Source organism: Colletotrichum acutatum (genome assembly GCF_030867785.1).
Source record: "Colletotrichum acutatum strain CBS 112980 chromosome Unknown BDZ83scaffold_60, whole genome shotgun sequence".
Classification (NCBI taxonomy): Eukaryota; Fungi; Ascomycota; class Sordariomycetes; order Glomerellales; family Glomerellaceae; genus Colletotrichum; species Colletotrichum acutatum.
This window is the reverse complement of record NW_026849054.1, coordinates 1-17,901: the sequence shown is the minus strand read 5'-3', so window position 1 is coordinate 17,901 and position 17,901 is coordinate 1. Positions and strand designations below refer to the sequence as shown.

General features: G+C 53.8%; 4 protein-coding genes across 4 annotated transcripts; 2 read left to right on the top strand and 2 right to left on the bottom strand.

Annotated features, from left to right (window-relative positions):
* Positions 1 to 3,275: 3,275 nt before the first annotated feature.
* Positions 3,276 to 6,037, bottom strand: BDZ83DRAFT_580068 (involucrin repeat protein; the record flags this gene model as incomplete). Its single annotated transcript, XM_060505309.1, has 2 exons — positions 3,276 to 3,368; positions 3,425 to 6,037. The coding sequence occupies 2 exons, from the start codon at positions 6,035 to 6,037 to the stop codon at positions 3,276 to 3,278; spliced, it is 2,706 nt and encodes a 901-aa protein (XP_060363831.1).
* Positions 6,038 to 7,586: 1,549 nt separating this feature from the next.
* Positions 7,587 to 9,001, bottom strand: BDZ83DRAFT_701407 (UBA domain-containing protein Ucp14). Its single transcript, XM_060511441.1, has 2 exons — positions 8,346 to 9,001; positions 7,587 to 8,291 (listed from the first exon to the last, which is right to left on the bottom strand). Exons 1-2 carry the CDS (start codon positions 8,598 to 8,600, stop codon positions 7,743 to 7,745), a joined length of 804 nt encoding a protein of 267 aa, XP_060363830.1. The 5' UTR covers positions 8,601 to 9,001; the 3' UTR covers positions 7,587 to 7,742.
* A 175-nt stretch (positions 9,002 to 9,176) lies between these two features.
* BDZ83DRAFT_625074 (di-trans,poly-cis-decaprenylcistransferase) lies at positions 9,177 to 11,074 on the top strand. Its single transcript, XM_060508479.1, has 3 exons — positions 9,177 to 9,728; positions 9,785 to 10,044; positions 10,095 to 11,074. The coding sequence occupies exons 1-3, from the start codon at positions 9,507 to 9,509 to the stop codon at positions 10,687 to 10,689; spliced, it is 1,077 nt and encodes a 358-aa protein (XP_060363829.1). The 5' UTR covers positions 9,177 to 9,506; the 3' UTR covers positions 10,690 to 11,074.
* Positions 11,075 to 11,711: 637 nt separating this feature from the next.
* Positions 11,712 to 14,034, top strand: BDZ83DRAFT_579936 (PHD-finger domain-containing protein; the record flags this gene model as incomplete). Its single annotated transcript, XM_060505296.1, has 3 exons — positions 11,712 to 12,913; positions 12,976 to 13,850; positions 13,910 to 14,034. 3 exons carry the CDS (start codon positions 11,712 to 11,714, stop codon positions 14,032 to 14,034), a joined length of 2,202 nt encoding a protein of 733 aa, XP_060363828.1.
* Between the last annotated feature and the right edge of the window lie 3,867 nt (positions 14,035 to 17,901).

Here is a 17,901-nt window from a genome sequence, read left to right as displayed (position 1 = left end):
CACCACACAAAGCTCGTACACGTCGCTGACTCTGTCGCCATGCCTCTTGTCGCATCCTGGGCCGAAGAGAAGGGCCTCTGCTGGTCAACGTCCGGACCGTGCCCCTGGCCTTTCCCGAAGCGCGCCTGTCTTCCGTGCCCAGTCGATGTCTCGTCCCTCCTCATCGACGGCCCTGCCCTGCTTCACCCACTCTCTCAGAGCACTAACCTTCCAGCATCAACCGTTTCAAATCACATCACAGCGGGATCTGGGCCGAATGGTGGCCCCTCCTCTTTTACCCGTCGTTTCCGTGGCTTCTAGAAGGCTTAACCCCCTGACGAAGAAGCCTCTCAGACTTCCATACGCCGTTCTCGAGCCAGCATCGGTGACTCCGCCTCTGTGGGTGGAAAGTGGATGGGACGTCCGTCTCCATATTTTGTTATTGAGTTGCATTCGCTTCAGCTTCAGCTTTTTGTATCGAAGCCCTACGAATACACTGCCACTACGTGTACCAGCCACCAATGCGTTCCTCAAAGCGACACAACGACCCGGTGGATTCGCCTTGGCCTGCTGCAACTCGTTCCGCTGAACCCACCACGCATACGAGATTACGGAACCCAAAGACTCTGCCATGACCACGATTCTTCAGCAGCCTCTCTCGCTTGCTGATAATTGGTTTCAACAGGGCTTTGTAACTTGTGAGTCTGGAACTACAGATCCGGACTAAGAAGAAGGTGTTTCCTCCAGCGATGCGGGTAGCCTAGGGCGGTGAAGTCTTCGCGCTCTAGCCGCGCCGCCAAACCCACGTCTCATACGGAGACGTCAGGTTGTGTATGAGATTGTTGTTCCTGTTGTTGCGGATATTGTTCCCCTAACACGACCAGACTGCATGACAACCTCGCCTGCCATCATCACCGCTCCAATTTGGGAGCAAGTTTTCCACTTACCGCTTCTCGACGTGGAGCAAATATCCAGTGGCCACGCAGAGTTGCCACCACGCATCACGACTCCATCTTCTCCTCCCAAAGACCTGGCAGAGGAACAGTCTTCCACCAAGTCAGCGCTGTCAGCCACTTGCTTTTGCTGCTCGTGGCCACCCTAGTTTACACTATTTAAGCGGCGTCTCCAATCAAAGATTGCCAATCGTCCGGTTTAGGCCAGTGGCCCCCCGGCCGCTCTACAGCTCCGCAAGGTAACTGGACAATGAAGATCGGCGACACCATTGCCTCCCCACCAAATTCCGATGCCAAAGCGGCGTGGAAACGCACCTGTAAAACTCGTTTGGGAGGGCGAGGGCACCATCAATGCCTAATTCAGCTTGTGCGGTCAAAGAGACAAAGAATGCATGGGTTGGGTTCCCAGCTGTGCCAGACAACTCTTTGCCTGTCCAGCTGACCAAGTCTCTTGGCTCTTACCAACTCAGCCCAACTAGGTCGGCCATGAGCCGACGTTTGCTTTCTCTCTCTCTCTTTTTTGTCTTGTTCGTTCACGAAAATGAAACGACCAAAGGCGATTTAGAGCCATTATCGCCTTGTAGTCGGTCGAAGACCGCGCAGATCCCCTGAAGAATCTTGCAGGATCTGCTCTAGGTCGCGCTCTCTTCTTGTTCCGTTTCGGTAATGCTTGCTTGCAACATTGTTTGGGGGGGACCGAAGAAATGGGATCGTGGGGGCGGTGGTTCGTCACTCGCGAAACTCAACCCAAGTTTGCCATTCATATGTGCCAATTCTACGAGGTCGTACTGCATTCCTGCAAAGAACCGTGCTAGGGAACTTAGGTAGGAGTGGGAGGATTTGAAAGTCCTGTGATCCATTCGATATGTCAAAGAAATGGTAGAGATCAGCAAAGTGTCGATCTCGGCCTCTCGACCCCGTTCGAGACAACGTCCACCCACGGGGACGTTCCAGCTCTTTGCGGTGACAGCCGCACCTCTGCGTCCAACGTTGAGCCGCGGTCGGGATCATGGTCGAGGTCCAGACTTTTTTTTCTTTCTTTCAGAAAAGAGCCGTAAAATAAGCAAGGCGCCATTTCCAGTGAAGCTTACGGATACGCTTTCGGTCATCTACGAGGGTGATCGCGCATCTCCACGTCCAATGTCACCTGGCAGGGCTGGCTCATTATACACAGACCCGAGATGGGGGGCCCGTTTATCAAAGGGAGGGCTTGTCGATGTTACCCATTTGACCGGAATGAGTTGCGAGGTGCATTGTCATTTCTTTCATTCTGGATACTAAGGAATGGCCCTTTTCGAGGTGTGATGGCGGCTGCAACAGGTTCTGCGGACACGAATTGACGATACGAGGGTTAAAGGCGGAGCAGTCCGTCAGAAGCCAAAATATCCCTCGAAGAGCTAGCTACGTTGCGAGACTTTCCACAACAAGAGAGGATTTCCCCAAGTCTTGGTCCGTTTGACGATCTGAATATGTGAGATGGAGGACTCAAATTGATCCTCGGTCGAGATGATTGCGGCCTTTTGCTGGTTCGTCGACACGATGGTGAGGGAGTCTTTGATGCTGACCCGCCTGATAATCACCAGCCACTTGTTGGTTGAAGTAGCCAAACGACGTGTTGAAGTCGAGTAGAAGAGGAGGTTATTGGCGTATTGATTTGATCTGGCAGCTCGACCCGAGTGACAAGTGCCTGTCTATGCATTCTTCTCGTTTGTTGGTCTCGATGCTATCACTCTGACAACGTACTTGCTTTCGTGACCTCGATACTTTGTCCTCTCAGTCTCCTGGTGTTCACGATGTAGGCCGGCTTTTACCAGTGAGATTTCCAAGCGACATAGTTGCGAGGCACTTCAGGACATAGCAAGATGATACAACACTGTTCCTCAACTTCGTAGCTTGGTATTCTTCTTCTTACTATCATTCTTCTCACCACGCCTCCCTCCTCTGCCCCTTTTCTTCTTTGGTATCCAGAAAAACAGCAAACCTTGGGTTATGCAAGAATAAGGCCTTTTCACAGCAACGTCGGACAACAGGCCATCCAGAGGTACCTTCAACGAGATCCATCTAGAGGCGTGCCAGAATAGCAAATAATAATAGGTACTAGTATCCAACCAAAGTAGAAGAATAGCATGTTTTCACCTCCCCTTTTTCTGGCTCCTCTTGTCTATGATCCCGCTATGCAAAAAAAAGTGGAAAAGGAAGACTAGTCGACGCGAATTCGTGCTAGTAGTACATAGTTGCAACGGACGAGGTTATGATAAGTCGAAACGTGGTACGCCGTAAGAATAGATGGATGTGCGATAATTCATATTATTGTTGGCATCGAGGGGCTCGTCGTGGCAGTGTTCATCGCGGGCTCAAGGGGCTCCGTCCAGGACCCTGTGACTTCCGTATCTTTTGCAACTCTTCCTCGAGTCTTCTCCTCTTGGCTTGCTCCTCCTGTTTGCGTAGTCAGTATATATCATAATCGCACAGGCAAAGGCTGGATGACATACCCTCATGTCCTCTTGGAACTTCTTCCTCTCCTCTCTCATCGTGGTGCGGAACTGTTCGCTGAGCATCGACGCGCCAGCACCACGAGCGCCAGTGCCTGGGGTCACCTTGAGGCGTGCGTCGTCGAGCTCCTCTTGCAGCTTGGACATCTTGGACCTCGAGTTGTTCACCTCGGCGTCAAGCTCATCCTTCAATGAGCTAATCTCGCCCTCAAGGCTCGATTTGACTGCAAGAGCGTCATCGAGCTTGGTCTCGACCTCAAACTTCTCCCTTTCCGCATTGATCGTCTCGGCTGTGATGTTCTCCAACTCCTTGAGTGTAGAAGAGAGCTCCTCCTTAAGCCTGTCGACCTCTGCCTTGAGCTGGGTGACCTCGACGGTGCTCTTAACAGCCGCGGCCTGGTTTGCCCTCTCCTTACGAGAGCCGTAAGCACCATCGAGTTCGGCTTGTGCAATGGTGAGCTCCGTCTTGAGCTCGACGATCATCATATTGAAACGTTCAATCTCTTCCTCCTTCTCCTTGACCTCCTTGTCCTTGGCTGCAACCTCTTGTTGCTTCTCGACTGCCGCTTTCTCTGCTCCAGCCAGCCTCGTCGTCAAGAGCGCCACTTCTTCATTGGCCTTGCTTAGCTTGCTGTTCATGTCCTGAACATTCGTGTTGAGGCTGGCAAGTGTCGTTTGGGCCTCCTTGCTGCTTGCCTCCAAAGACGCGATCTTGGCATCACGCTCCCTGATCTCGTCTTGGGACTTTGCGCTGCTAGACTCATTGGCCATGCGCGTAGTGGTGGCGGCCGCTGCCTCCTTTTGCGCCTTGGCGAGCTTCTCCTGAGCCTCAGCAACCTCCTCTTCGGACCGTTCGAGCAGTGACCTAAGCTGGTCCAACTGATCCTGCTTGAGCGTAAGCTCGAGTGCCTTCTCTTCCTCGGCTCGCATCTGGGCTGATCGAAGCTGGTCGAGTTGATCTTGCTTGGTCTTCAGCTCCTCATCCTTTTGCGAGTCGGACTTGTTATTCAGCTCCCGCTGCTGCTTGATCTGGCGCTTGAGAACAGACTTCTGCTCCTTGAGACTCGTGGCTTGGCTGTAGAGCCACTGGACCTTTGTAGAGAATGCTGACAACGAATAAGGCTCTGATGTATCGACAGCTTCATCTCCAGACATGTCATCGTCGTTATCAGATCTGCCCTGCTCCATGCGTGTGCGACGGCGGTCTGCCTTCTGCTGCTGGATGCTTGCGAAGCCAGTCTGGATGATCTCCCACAGGCCCATCAGTACGACCTCAGCCTGCTCGTCGTCTTGCTTCTTGACAGCCGACTTGCTGGCATTCTTCTTCATCTCCTCTTCCACAACAGTCAGAGCGCCCTGGAGCCACTCGAACTGCGCATCGATGCCAGAGTCCGGAACTTCAGGGTAGCTTGGGTCAACTCCTACGAGAAGATCCCGCATTTTCTGGTTCGCATCCTCGAGACGGCCTTCTGCTTGCGTGAGGGCGATAGATGCCTGAGCGGCGGCAGCCTCCGCGTCCTGCAGACTACCAGTCGACTGTCCTTGAAGCTCTTGTTCCTGGCGTACAGTCGACAGACCTGCCTCCAGGTACTCGAATTGGCTTCCCAGTGTAGCGCCAGGATCGACTGGCCCTTCCACTGCTAGTGAGGGAGGTTCCCGGAAACCTCCGTTCTTGGCTGGATTAAAGTTTATAATTACGTCTCGTAGAGTTTGGTTGTATGTCGTTAGCTTCCGTTCCGCGTCAGAAACGGACTGTAAGCGTTGTGCGTTCTCCTTTTTGAGAGAATCAATCTCGCCACTCAAGACATCGGTTTGTGCCTGAAGCTGCGTGTTCTCTTCCCGAAGGCTGTTCAAAGCGTCGGCTTGCGCGCGTAGTTTTGCGTTCTCTTCCCTCAGCTTATCAGCCTCCTCCCGTAGCTGGGTATCTTGTTCACGACTCGGCGCCTTTGAGGGAATATCGAGCGGAGCAACTCTGGGTTTTCCGCGAGGCGGACTTATATTGCTCAAATCCTGGAACAGTCCATCCTCGTCGAAGGAGTCGTCCCCGACATCTAGACTGTTGCGGCCGTTGGAGTAGGTGTACAAGCTCTCTGGGCTTCCAGGTATTCCGTTCATCAACTGGGCGGGGATTTGGTTCGCGGGCTTTTTCGATGCCTTGTGCGTCAGCTGGAGGATACCAGCGGTGTGCTCTAGGAGACCCCTCTGCGATTCAACCAGGCGCTGTTCAAGGCTCCGCAATTCATTCGACAGGTCGTCAACTCGTTTCTCGCTGGCCTGTCGTTCCGCCTCGGCCTCACGCAAAGACTCTCCCGTGCTGTTGCGATTATTGCCCATCAAACTCCTCCTCTTGCCCGCCTCGGGCTGCGAGTACAGCTTGGCCATAGAAACGGCGGCATCTCGATACTTGGTCTGGATGGCGAGGTTCGTCCGTGTTTGTTCCACCCGTAAGCTCAAGGATTGAATTTGTTTCTTGAGCCCGTCCACTTCCTCCTGCGACAGTATTCGGTATTGTTTGCTGTCCGTCAACGCCGTCTCCGTCAATAAGTGGACTTGAATCGGGTCCTTGAGATCAACCAAGGCAGAACTCGGCGGAAGTTTGGCATTCGTCTGCATGGTGTTAGATGCGTCTGAGCTAAGCAGGCTACATCAGTGAAAAGGACTGACCGGATTAACGCGCAGAGGCGCCCCTCCAAAGTTGTTCATAATGTCTCTCCTGAGGTCATCCCCACCTATTGACCTTCCGCCAGGGCCAGCAGCCCGGGGCGGCGAGGGCCTCCCCGGGGAGTACCCGTGCATGATATGGGGTCAGATGTGTAGCAAAGGACGGTTCGCGTCAAATCATTATATTACAGCGGAATCGTAGAGTCGTAGGTAGCTTATGATGACGTTGCGGCCGTGGGAAGCATGTTCGTTGGACGGATACGAGGAGACCAAAGTGTATGTTTGTACACACGTCGGACGGGGACGTTGGAACAATAGTATGGTACAGCGATGCGTGGATGGACAAAGAGTGGCTGGTGGCTGGCGCGTGGGATTTGTGCCGAAACCCCTTGGAGGAAAGCAAGGGGGTTGTTCGCAGTTACAGTATCGAGGTCGCTATCGCCGTGGAGACGGGGGACGTCGTCGGGGGACAGATTCAGCACCAGCCGCTTCGCAAATGGTAATCGAGGGGGGAAAGTTGCGAGGTTAAGGAGAGTGTTTCTCCCAGCGAGGCATAGACATCCTTTTCTCCCAGAACGAGAGGTGGATCGGCTTGTGCAAAAGCGACTACGAGGTGCAGTGTGTGCAGGTGCAGGTGCTGTTGAGTTTACCGTCCCAAAAATTGAGTTGGGTGACCTGTCGCAGCGGGTGGCAGTCTGGCAGACACATTTGACACTACCGCAGCAAAAGCGGCCCCCGCCCCCTGGCAGATGGTTCATAATTGGCGATGCTTCGCAGCTCCCACTTCGGGGGGCTCTTGCGCTAAGCTTATCTGGGTTCGTCCCTTGCCCGTTTTCCCTGCGTCGCTGCGGCTACCTTCCATTTACGCTATTGGCAGATGGGCCCGTTGGTCAACGGTACGTACTGCACTATCCCACGCTACCTTACCTGTGAGAGTCAGCGGACCGTTATTTTTAGTTTAAGGATCTCTGACTGCTGCATCCGCCTCATCCATCTGCGTGTTCCATGAGGAATACAAAGTTCTTCACCTTTGTTTCTTCACCTATGGAGGCTATCGAAGCTTGCTGATGTTTGCTTTCTTGTACCCAAATTGTGTCGGTAACGTCTACCTTGATTTCCTGTTGAGCGGATGCTTGCCGAATCGTCGCATCCGCATAAGACTGGTGCAATCTGAGAGTGAATTACACCGTAATTTCGGGTTTCTTGACGGCCAGGATCTTGGGCCAGGATCTTGCCGTACTAAACCGTTTTGAGAAACGCCCGAACCTCTTTCGGGCACCTCATTATTGATCATCCCAAGAATGGCCATCCGTCTTCCCAGGTCCACCATGAAGTGTGAATGGTTCATCGGGTTATTAATATTATATGAGCAAGATCCTCTGGGTTATTCGATAGACTGAGCCGCACCAGCTCATGCTCCTAACCAATTGCAGGATCAAATTGGAGTCTTGCTGCATTTGCCATAGCTTGTATAACGTCTTCACGGTGGCTGAAGGTAAATCCTTGATGCTTGGTATAGAGTCTTTGTGGAATATTGGAAATGCATAACAAACTGGGCTAGAATAAGTGTTCTCGCAGACCTGGCATCATCAGGTGCTTCAACAGCAAAGACACGTCAGTGTAAGTGGTAGCTTGTGTCTATTCAGGGCTGTTTATCTTAGTCTTGCCGCCTATCTTGGCCGGCCGGTCTCCTCCGTCCTGCGTCTCCGTCCACCTGGCCCTGCGCGCCCGAGGTCGTTGCAGACGAACCCTCACCCTCTAATCGCCTTCGAAGACCCTCAAATTCTGTCCTTCTTCTCGGTGTCTTGACTCCAACCATCCATCCGGGAAGGCGCCATGTTGTCAATGCAACTGGTAGCAAGTCGCTCCTCCACGAGTGTCCCACAATCCAGCCGACCGCAGCCCCCAGCAGTGAGCCCGGCCACTGGAAGAGTGCCAGCTGTAGAGCGAGAGCGTAGCGGTATGTCTTGTCAGAGAAAGTCAATCCGACAAACTGGTCGTTTGTAGGTGGGGCCGCGGAAGCCGCGACGCGATATCGGTAGATATTGGGGATCGCAGCATGATATTGCGCGAGGATAGCGAAAATGATCGGGGTAGGGCCGGCTGGCATATAATTGAATAGGCCCGCGGTCAATACCCGCGGTATGATGGACAGTAAAACAGGAGGTATCACTGCAGTGAAGAGCGCGGATACAGCTACAAATGACTACAGCGTTGTCAGCATCACCCCGCCCACTTCCCAGGCCTCGTAGCAACTCACAGCGTATTTCCTTGAACCCCATATTTGTTCAACGACCCTCAAGTGATAAAGAGTAATTGATGCGAAGAGAACCTCGCTCGAGTTGGTGCAGCATAGCTGGTACGCCAGCAGGCGCCAGAACTGATGATAGCGCCATAGATGAGTGTCTACGACAATGTAGAAGTAATGCTTGACGTCAAGCAAGCTGGCAGCGATGGAGCTCGTCACAAGGCCAAGGACGAGGGTGCGCGTCACCGGCGCATTCGTGAAGGACATGTTGTGGTTGGACGTCTATTGCATCGTAGGTCGGGTTGCTTTCTCAGCAATACTCAATCGGTAGAGGGGCAATGAGGACGATCCCTTGCCCTTGGGATGAGGCACCTGCTTTCGATCGATTTGGATGTGCCCTTCCTGCGAGGGGCCCTTTGCCAGCTACCACGGAATTTGAGTCAACCGTGTTCTGATCGTGTTGCGCAAGTCAATGGTGTTGTCGGAGTCGACGGGCGGTGCCGGAAAGCGAAGGGCGACCAAAAGGATGGTTGATGCCAGGTGGTTTCTTTGGCTGTCGTCGAACCCACTTGTAGCTTGATGCATAGCTTGTGCTGTCCCTCCTCGGATGTGTAGGTACTTGGTTAAAGCCGACTGGACTTTCCCTGTGGTCAATTGGGGAATGGCACCAGCCTCAGGCGTTGCGACGACGCCACGAAAAAGGTGGACCACTGAAGCGCAAGATCCACACGTTCAGACTTTCCCATGCAATGACGAGGCTGGAGGGCTGAGTGTGGCTTGCCCACCCGCCAGATCCCCGGATTGCCATTTGCTCAACGAATTACCGGGCAGCTTCCCATTTAGTGCCACCCTTGCGTCCCTTGCGTAACCCTGTCACGACGTATTTCTGTGAGGCGCAGAGCTCTGGGCACACGCCGCCGCTGCCGTTACTCCAAGCTTGAGATCCTAGGCGGGTACTTATCCAAGTTGCCAACAGAGCTGACGCGACCTTCACGTAGTGACACTACTGATTTCTTGTTCTTGTTCGTAATTCTTGTGAAAGATATTCATTCTACATTCTCTTCCAAGTTTCTTCCCTTTTGAGAATCTCTCCCAACGCATAATTTAACACATTTACAGCTTTCCCTTCTCGCCTTACGCAGAACATCGCGCGCCAGAACCCGGTCAGACAGCATGTCAGAAATATTCATCAACCACATCACTCGATGGCTCTTTAGTTCGCCGCCCGCCGAGTGGGCAATAAACCAACTGCGCGAACTCCTCATCGGGGCCTTGAAGCAAGGACCAGTTCCTCAACATGTCGCATTCGAGATGGATGGCAATAGGCGGTATGCCCGCGGCAGGAAAATGGAGACGATAGAAGGCCACCACCACGGGTTTGAAGCCCTAGCAAGAGTGCGCAGTCCCACGGCTCTATCCTGTGTTGCGCTTGCTGACTTCCATCACAACAGGTTCTCGAGATTTGTTACAAGTGCGGCGTCAAAGTCGTGACCGTCTACGCCTTCAGCATAGAAAACTTCAACCGTCCGCAATACGAGGTCGATGGGCTTATGCAGCTGGCCAAGGTGAAGCTCGAGCAATTGACGAAACACGGCGATATTTTGGACCGATACGGCGCCGCGGTGCGTGTGCTTGGACAGAGAGATCTGATTCGCAAGGATGTTCTGGAGGTGGTCGACCGGGCCGTTGACATGACCAAGTACAACAAGCAGTAAGTGGGCAGAAACTTCCTCTTCAGATAACTCAGGCTGACAGAATCAGAAACGTGCTGAACATCTGCTTTCCGTATACTTCGCGAGAAGAGATGACAACGGCCATGCGATCCACGGTACAGGAGTATATGATGCCCCCTGGACCCAAGTTCACGCCCTTCCCGGCTGCTCGTATCTCGCAAAAGATCATGTCGAAGCAACTGGAGCACCGTGAGCCCCTCCCGACCATCAGGGATACATCGCCGGCTCCCTCTTCGCGATCAGATGGTGATGATGGTGCGTCGTCGTCGACTACTCTTCCTCCCGACTCGCCTTCACCGCCAAGGCATAGCGGCGCAGCAAGCGGACACCGCCTGAAGAACCCAGAGACCATTACGGCGGAGACGCTCAACAACCACATGTACACTGCTGGAAACCCTCCGCTGGATATCTTTGTGAGAACTAGTGGCGTAGAGAGACTCAGCGATTTCATGCTTTGGCAGTGTCACCAAGACACGCACATCTTCTTCTTGAAGTGTCTTTGGCCCGACTTCGATCTACAGCACTTCCTGCCTGTGCTTCTGGAGTGGCAGTGGAGGCAGAAGCAGATCGAGAGAGACGAGCGGCCGAAACAGGCGATGGCCAAGGCACGAAAGCTTGCCTGAGTCTGTCCAATTGGACATAACGGCCGAATGTTTCCACGGACAGGCGTTTCTTAGTTGATTATAGTTGTGCTTAGCTGGAAAGAACCAGCTTCGAGGTCTTTTACTCATGTTTGAGAGATCACAAGGAGGGAAGGCGGGCCTGATACCACGAAAGAGTGTTTGTAAACCATATTGATATCCATCAAATTCAAGATTTGTAGACGACGTCCTCTTAATGCGTAGGAAGGGAAGTTGGCCGTGCAGTTGCAAACTACGACAAAGTTGACATGATGGCGGAATGGTCTTCGGAATGTTACAAAGGAACGCATCAAATGATAGTTACCTACACCCAGACATGGACTTTTCAAGTTGTGGCGCCGACGATACGATACCCCAGGAATGACGCAGCTGATGTGGCTGATTGGGGATTGCCAGTGTTCAATGAGGTGCTGCGCGCAACACTGGCCTCAGTGCCCGGGACGGCATGAGGCGCGCGGTGCAGGCTTTCATCTTTTTTTTTTCTTTCTTCCCACTGGGTCTCGGAGTAGATGTGGCTGAAATGCGCGGCGGCGCGCCAGGCACAGAGCCAATGGGAAACTGGGAAGGGACCAACCGCGGGCGATGGACAGGTTCAGGTGAGCTCCGCTCAGGCCTCAGGCCCAAATCACTCGCTAAGTGACGGATGGGGTCACTCAACCAGCCAGTCCTCCTCCGCCCGCGGCAGACAGGTCCCCAAAAGTGCGTCGGATGGATGATGGAAGATCCCGCGGCCTCGCTCTTGATTTTCCTCACGCACTACCCCCTCTCACCACAAGCATTCTACACCGTCTAGGTTTGCATATCGATCAGAATGCCTTAGGAGTCTCGAATTCTTTCTCAAATTTCAAAAATCTCGTTTCTACTGACACGAGAACCTTTTCAACTTTACTCTTCCTCCCCACCGCACCCGTTTCTCGACGTCCGACACTGCGCCAGATCTTCGCTCTCTCTCACAACGACAATAGACCTCGCGCGTTCCTCGCGGCACGCCGATCGACGTCGCAATGAAGTCGGCAAAGACGTCGTCAGGGGAAACTCCCTCAAGCCGGAGGTCCCAACCCGTTCGACAGACACGAACCAACCCCCCGCGTGTCTCCTCTGGCCTTCGAGCATCAGCGAATGGCCGAGACTCACTTGCTGGTGGTTCTGCTTCTGACCAGCCCATCGACATCTATCCTGCCATAACCTACTTCTCCGATGCTATTGCGGCCCTCCCGAAAGAGCTCGTCCGACACTTCACTCTTCTGAAAGAGGTTGATGCCAAAATATTTGCTCCCGAGGATGCGCTCTTCAAGCTCGTCGACGCTGCCATGAATGCCCCTCTTCCACAGCCCCGACCAGTAAACGATGCTTCCAGCAGTGTTGCACCTGCGTCAGCTCCGATGAGTGCGCAGAACAGTTCCAGCGGAGGGCCTTTGGGTGGCCCGGCTCTTCCCCCAGCTTCCTCGACCGACGGTTCCTACGCGACATCAATCTACGACCCGAGCAATTTTCCCCGTAGACAGCTTTTCCGACAAACGGCCTACAAGATTCAGGAGATGCTCGGGTCATTGGAAGAGAAGAACCATGTCATCTCGACCGCGAACGATGCCCTCCAGAAACAGCTGGCCCGGATTGACGATGTCTGGCCGCACGTCGAGAACGAGTTTAGCGACGAGGCGAAGTGGGGGAGCGATACCCATTGGGCATACCCTGAGAATCGAGCTGCCACCAAGGCGGCACATACCGAGCGCTCACGGCGTGAGGGAGCCGCTGCAATCTCTGCAGCGGCTCAACAGCTGGCTGAGGAGGCTGCAGCTCGAAGCGACGCACGCAAGCAGGCTGTTCAGGCCAAGAAGACTCAAAAAACGCAGGCCCAGCCTCATGAATCCGAACTCGACGATGCGGAAGGTCGCAGCAAACCAGAACCGACGAAGAAGGGCCATGGAGGTGGCAAGGCACGCAAGGCAGCCGAAGCTGCTGCCAACGTCGGCTTGGGAATTTCAACAAATGGTAATACAAACGGAGCGGCGCCGCAACCCAAGAGACGTAAAGTCGAGAAAACCCCTAGTGGAAACAATGCAGCGGAGCGGGCCATGAGCACCGTCTTTGGAGCCACAGCTTCGAAGGCCAAGACCACAAGCCCGAGAGAGACCCCAGCACCAGAAGGCGGCGGTCCGAAGAAGCGAAAGGCACTGCCGACAGGTACTGGCCAAGCAAAGAAGAGGTTTGTATCCTTCTATGTGCGACAGATTGCTATCAAAGACTACGTACTGACGCCTCGTTTAGTAAGAATGGAGCCGCCGGCATGTCTCCGTCGGTTGCTTCGTCTCCTGTAATGAGCAACTTCCCTGACCCAGTGTTGCCTCGAGGCTCCCCCGCGCCGATGACTGTAACTCCTGTACCCCCAGCTCCCAAACCTCCCACTGCCTCGAGGGCCAAGCAAAGCACCACACAGGCGGCTGTGGAGGGTGGTAAACAGTCTCGACCGCCGTCGTCTGCTTCAGGAGCCAAGCCTAACGGGTTGGCCACGGCCGCGGCGCCCCTGCCTCCGCCAACACCCGAAGCGGTGCCTCTTCCCGTCCTGCCGAAGCCTGCTGCCGAAGTAAAAGCCGCATTCAAGGAGCCCTCCGCCCCGCCGGTGCCAGAACCAACAAAGAAAGAGCCCGATACGGCTGAACCGAGCATCAAGCCCAGTATTCCGGCGGCGAAGCAGAAGAAGGAAACGCCGAAGCCCGAGGAGCCGGAGACGCCAGTAGAAACACCGGCACCAACTGCTCAGACGGTCACCGCTGCAACAGTAACAAAGAGCGGACGCGCTAGCAAGCCCTCAACACCGGCAATGGCGACCTTCCAGGAGGCAGCGAGGCCCAAGTCAGCCCGCACTACGGACGGCACGAAGGCAAGCAAACGGAAGAAGAGCAGCGCGGTCATGAACACAAAGACTGCCAAGGCAGTGGGCCAGCCTGAGGAGAGTGACGACGTTGATGAATCGGAGATCCAGGCGGGCAAACGCAGCTATGATTACACGGAGGATGAGCCGACGTATTGCTACTGCCAAGGTGTAAGCTACGGCGAAATGGTTGCCTGTGATGCAGCAAATTGCGAGCGGGAGTGGTTCCATCTCAACTGTGTAGGCCTCAAGGTGGCACCTACCGGAAGCTGTAAGTTTGATATGCAATTGCGGTAGGCCGCCGGTGTTCGTATGCTAACGCTGAACCAGCGAAATGGTATTGTGAGGTTTGCCTGCAAAAGTTTTCAAAGTCGGGCAAGAAGCTCAGCCACAAGTACAACGTGCTGCCGAATTCCCCCAGCATCTCGGGCAAGCCACGACCCCCTTACGCCTGAGTCGGTCGTTACGAAGTAAATGTTTGGGCAATTGAGGGGTGGTATATACCACATTCCATATGGCGCTGGTTTGCATTCTGCCATTTGGCATGGAAGTCGGGCGCAATGTCCTGGATACCTTTGAAGCATCGGGGTTCGTTGTGGGAAATGGATTCAAGTGGCTCAAGACACATACAAACCTGCTGCCCCTTTGGGAAATGGAGTAAACAGTACATATTACTGGGATGACAAGAGGCGCGCGGTGTTTTCTTTCTTTTTGGAGTTGTTCACCTGGGTTGTTTGGGACACACAGAGTCAGCAATCTGGCCCGTCATGTCGAAAGCGTTCTTGTCTTGTAACCCGTCATCTGCAACTGGGCCACGGTCGGTTGTCCTCTTTTTCACCTGTAGTCCCTTGTCGGGGAGGTAGGTGAGCATCTACGAATAATTAGGAGCTACGGCTCCGAAACGGTCAAACGTTTTCCCCATGACATGAGTACCTTGGTTCCCCGCCATTGAGGATTCCCCATCTCTTGAGAGATACCCCATTAATCGGCTCGTGGGGAAAAGAAAAGGTATTTCTTCTTCAGACGGTTTCTTGCCTTCTGGCTTTCATGCCGTTGTTCCCCGGTGCTTTGGCCCAAGGGGAGTTTCATACCCCGTGGGTTCCCGCCGCGGAAGCTGGGCCGGGCGTCGGACCTGAGGGAGCTCCTCTGCCTGTCCGTCCGGAGGAGGGGAAAGGGGAAGGGAACTCGCCAGGAAGGAGAGGGGCACCAAATGCATGACATCGTGATTTTTTTCTCTTCAAATTTTGACCGAGCCTATGCGGTGAAGGGAGATCCGGGGGATTGCGGGGGGGGGGGCTAGCTGGTACCGTGATGCAGGGGACCTCCGGTGGGATAGTTCCCTTCCGCTTCTTTGAGGTACAAAGGTCAACGCGGTCTAGGCCCTTGGTTTCATCGAGTCGACGGAGAGAGAGTATGTGTGAGAGAGGCGAGCAGAACGGCCTTTCGGCATCAAGGATTCGGCGCCGCCAATACCTGCATTTGGCCAGCCCTCAGGGTACGGCATGTTTCTCGATAAGTGAGCGTCACCCTTACTGCGTAAGACCCCGATCAGTCGGTGAATAAGAAGAATGGGGGAGTATGGATATCAGCAACCCCACAACAGAAACGAAAAGAACAAAACAATAGCCTGGTCGTGACATGTCACATAATGATTCGGGGCTGGGATGTGGTTTTCCGGGGTAAACATCACCACCTCTCGGCACCTTAGAAATTTTGATGGACATTCAAAGGAAAAAAAGGGGTGGGCGTGAAGCTGAGGGGAGTGCAGGCGGCGAATTTGTGATCTGAGGCTAAAGCTACCTAAGATGTGTACCTGGAGGTGTGCCGTTGTCCGAGGTAAGGTAGTATAACTTCCCTATCCGAGTTTGGTTTGGTTTAGAATACGATATGGGAATAGTACTTTGAGGGGAAAATCTGGGGTAAGATTAACGGGTCCTAAGTGGCTGGCTGGGCTAGATGGAGGGTGCGAGCGGGCAGGCATCTTTTTCGTTATGTTGTGTGTGTGTGTGTGTGTTGTCAACTTGACTGTGGGACAAACCCGAGGTTGCAACTTCGCAGTTTGAGGAAGGTTATGCCGCTTGCCCACCCAATGGTTCATTGATTGGGGAAATCAAAAAGAGACGGTAAGACACGCACCAGGTACGCGAAGCCCCCTTTGACCTTGACGGGACCTCGCCTCCAAGGGACTTTCGTCCGTACTACGGATACTTGGAGTAGTCAAATACCCCAGCGTCCGCTAAGTCGACCTATTTCTCAGACCTGTTCCAGAGATGCCGGAGATGGGGAGTCTGGAGAAGGGGGAAGGGGGAAGGGGGTTTGGTTAGTAAGTATCGTCGTTTGTGGCACTGTTGTTGTTTCTACGTTGCGCGTGACCGACCACTAAAGGGAAAACCATGACTACAACAGCTATTACTATGACTAACAGCAAAAGCACCATGACGGGGTCGGGGGCAAGTCATGAGAAACACCCAAGGCATTGGCATTGGCAATTGGTGTCAAGCCCCCCCTGAGCCCTGGCTTAGGTATTCTTTTTTTTTATTTTTTTTTTATTTTTTATTTTTTTTACAAAACGTGCGAGCGAAGCATGGCGCCATTCGATGGGGAGATGGAGACATATCGCTTTCTCGACTAATAACTACTACGGCGTGTACGGCGTATACGGCATTGGTGTTTTGGACAGATTTCGATCCAGCAATACACTTGCTTGCCCGCCTTGTTTTTTGTTTTTTTTTGGTTCTTTTCTCTGCTTTCTGCAATGCGCGTGACGCTTAGAACGGCTGTGTCGGTTTCCACGGGTTTCTCGGTGTCGACGCTCATCTAAATTCTGGTCATCAGACTGGATTCTCCCAGTTTCAGCAGTTAGTAAGTAAATTGAACATCGAAGGCGACGACGGGGCCAACAACAATAGCTGGGTGGGTGTGAGGTCCGATGCTTCGCTTTTACAGTTTTGCAGCTCTTTCTCTTTCGGCCTAGGAGTCGATGGAAAGCACACATGATGCTGGAACTAAACCGACCTAGACCCAACACCGACAGGGTGGCACAAGGCGGTTGGTCTCGGTTCTGAACTTCTGTCACGCTTGTTTCTCTTGCCCTCTCTCTTTACACTAGCTTCTGGCTTTCAGGGGTGGATAATCTGGGGCAACACCACGCGGCCCCCAGCGACCCCGACCTTTTTCGAACCCGCCAACCGGAGATCCGCTAGGATGCCACGGGTGCTAGGATCTTCCCGCTCATTCGTACGAGTGCTTCGTACCTGTCTGCTCTCCTGCCTTTCCGTTTCTTGTGCTACCTTAGCAGGTAACAGGGTCTGAGCAGGGAGAGACAACGCCGTCAGCGGCATCGAGTGGTGAGAGGGCTAGATCTGCAGACAGACAGACGCTGGGAGTCTTGCGATTTGCACGTCACGTCTGGGCTTATTCCTGCGTGCGAGCCAATGTGTAGGAGCTAGGGGGGTCCGGATGCTCACTACCCAGCCAGCCAGCCAGCCAGCCAGTTGCATGAGATGCAGTTGAGAGAGCTGCAAACCAGCTGACCGTGACTGACTCTTGCTCTAGCAGACTGGCATGGCAGACTGGCATGTACGTCTAATGATCTACCCGGGAATGGGACTCAAGACCTGGGGAATTGCTCGCCTTGCGCTCGCCGCTCGGGAAGACCTTCCAGGCGGACCTTTTCGCTTTTCAGCTCAGAACCCTCTTGGGTCTTTGGTACCGCCTCAGACTCAATTATTTTGCCTGCCTGGAAAGAAGGCGCGTGCTCGCTTTGGCGCACAGCCCGGCTATCTGTTCTGCTCGCTTCGTTCCAGCAGTAAAGGTCAGATGACCTATTGATGAGGTGGCCCTGGAGCATCCCGTCCGTATCCGGTCGAAGAACGGTTTTGAAATGCCAAGCACTCCTGTCTGTCCCTGTCTATCCGGATTGCTGGAGGACTGGACATTCGTGGTTGTTGTTTTTCGTTGGTTAGAGGTGCGTGGTTGTTGTGTGGTTCCGATCGGGCGACCATCCGACAACCGGAACGGCCGTCTCGGGTGCGGTACCGGTCTTCTGTCGGCTTTGTCGAGGATGACACTACGTAGTCAGCGACGTCGTAAACACCAGGCTCACAGTGACAGAGATGGGATATTAGCGGGCTCTCTCGGTGTTTGAGTGGGAGCGCCACTGCCACCACGCTCCCTAGAGCCTGGACATGCCGAGCCGAGGAGATGCTATTTCCTGGCGTATTTCTGTGTCACTGTGTGAAGGTGTCGGTGTGCATGTCTGGGTGTGAGATTTCCTCATCTTACCGGAGATCAAGTCTTGTCGTCGACGATCTCTGGCGCAA

Excerpts from the sequence above, each read along its gene's own strand:
- BDZ83DRAFT_701407 (XM_060511441.1), bottom strand. The coding sequence starts at position 8,600 with ATGTCCTTCACGAATGCGCCGGTGACGCGCACCCTCGTCCTTGGCCTT. Across the intron at positions 8,292-8,345 it reads GGGGTTCAAGGAAATACGCT|TCATTTGTAGCTGTATCCGC; the intron begins GTGAGTTGCTAC and ends ACAACGCTGTAG.
- BDZ83DRAFT_625074 (XM_060508479.1), top strand. The coding sequence starts at position 9,507 with ATGTCAGAAATATTCATCAACCACATCACTCGATGGCTCTTTAGTTCG. Across the intron at positions 9,729-9,784 it reads GGTTTGAAGCCCTAGCAAGA|GTTCTCGAGATTTGTTACAA; the intron begins GTGCGCAGTCCC and ends CCATCACAACAG. Across the intron at positions 10,045-10,094 it reads ATGACCAAGTACAACAAGCA|AAACGTGCTGAACATCTGCT; the intron begins GTAAGTGGGCAG and ends TGACAGAATCAG.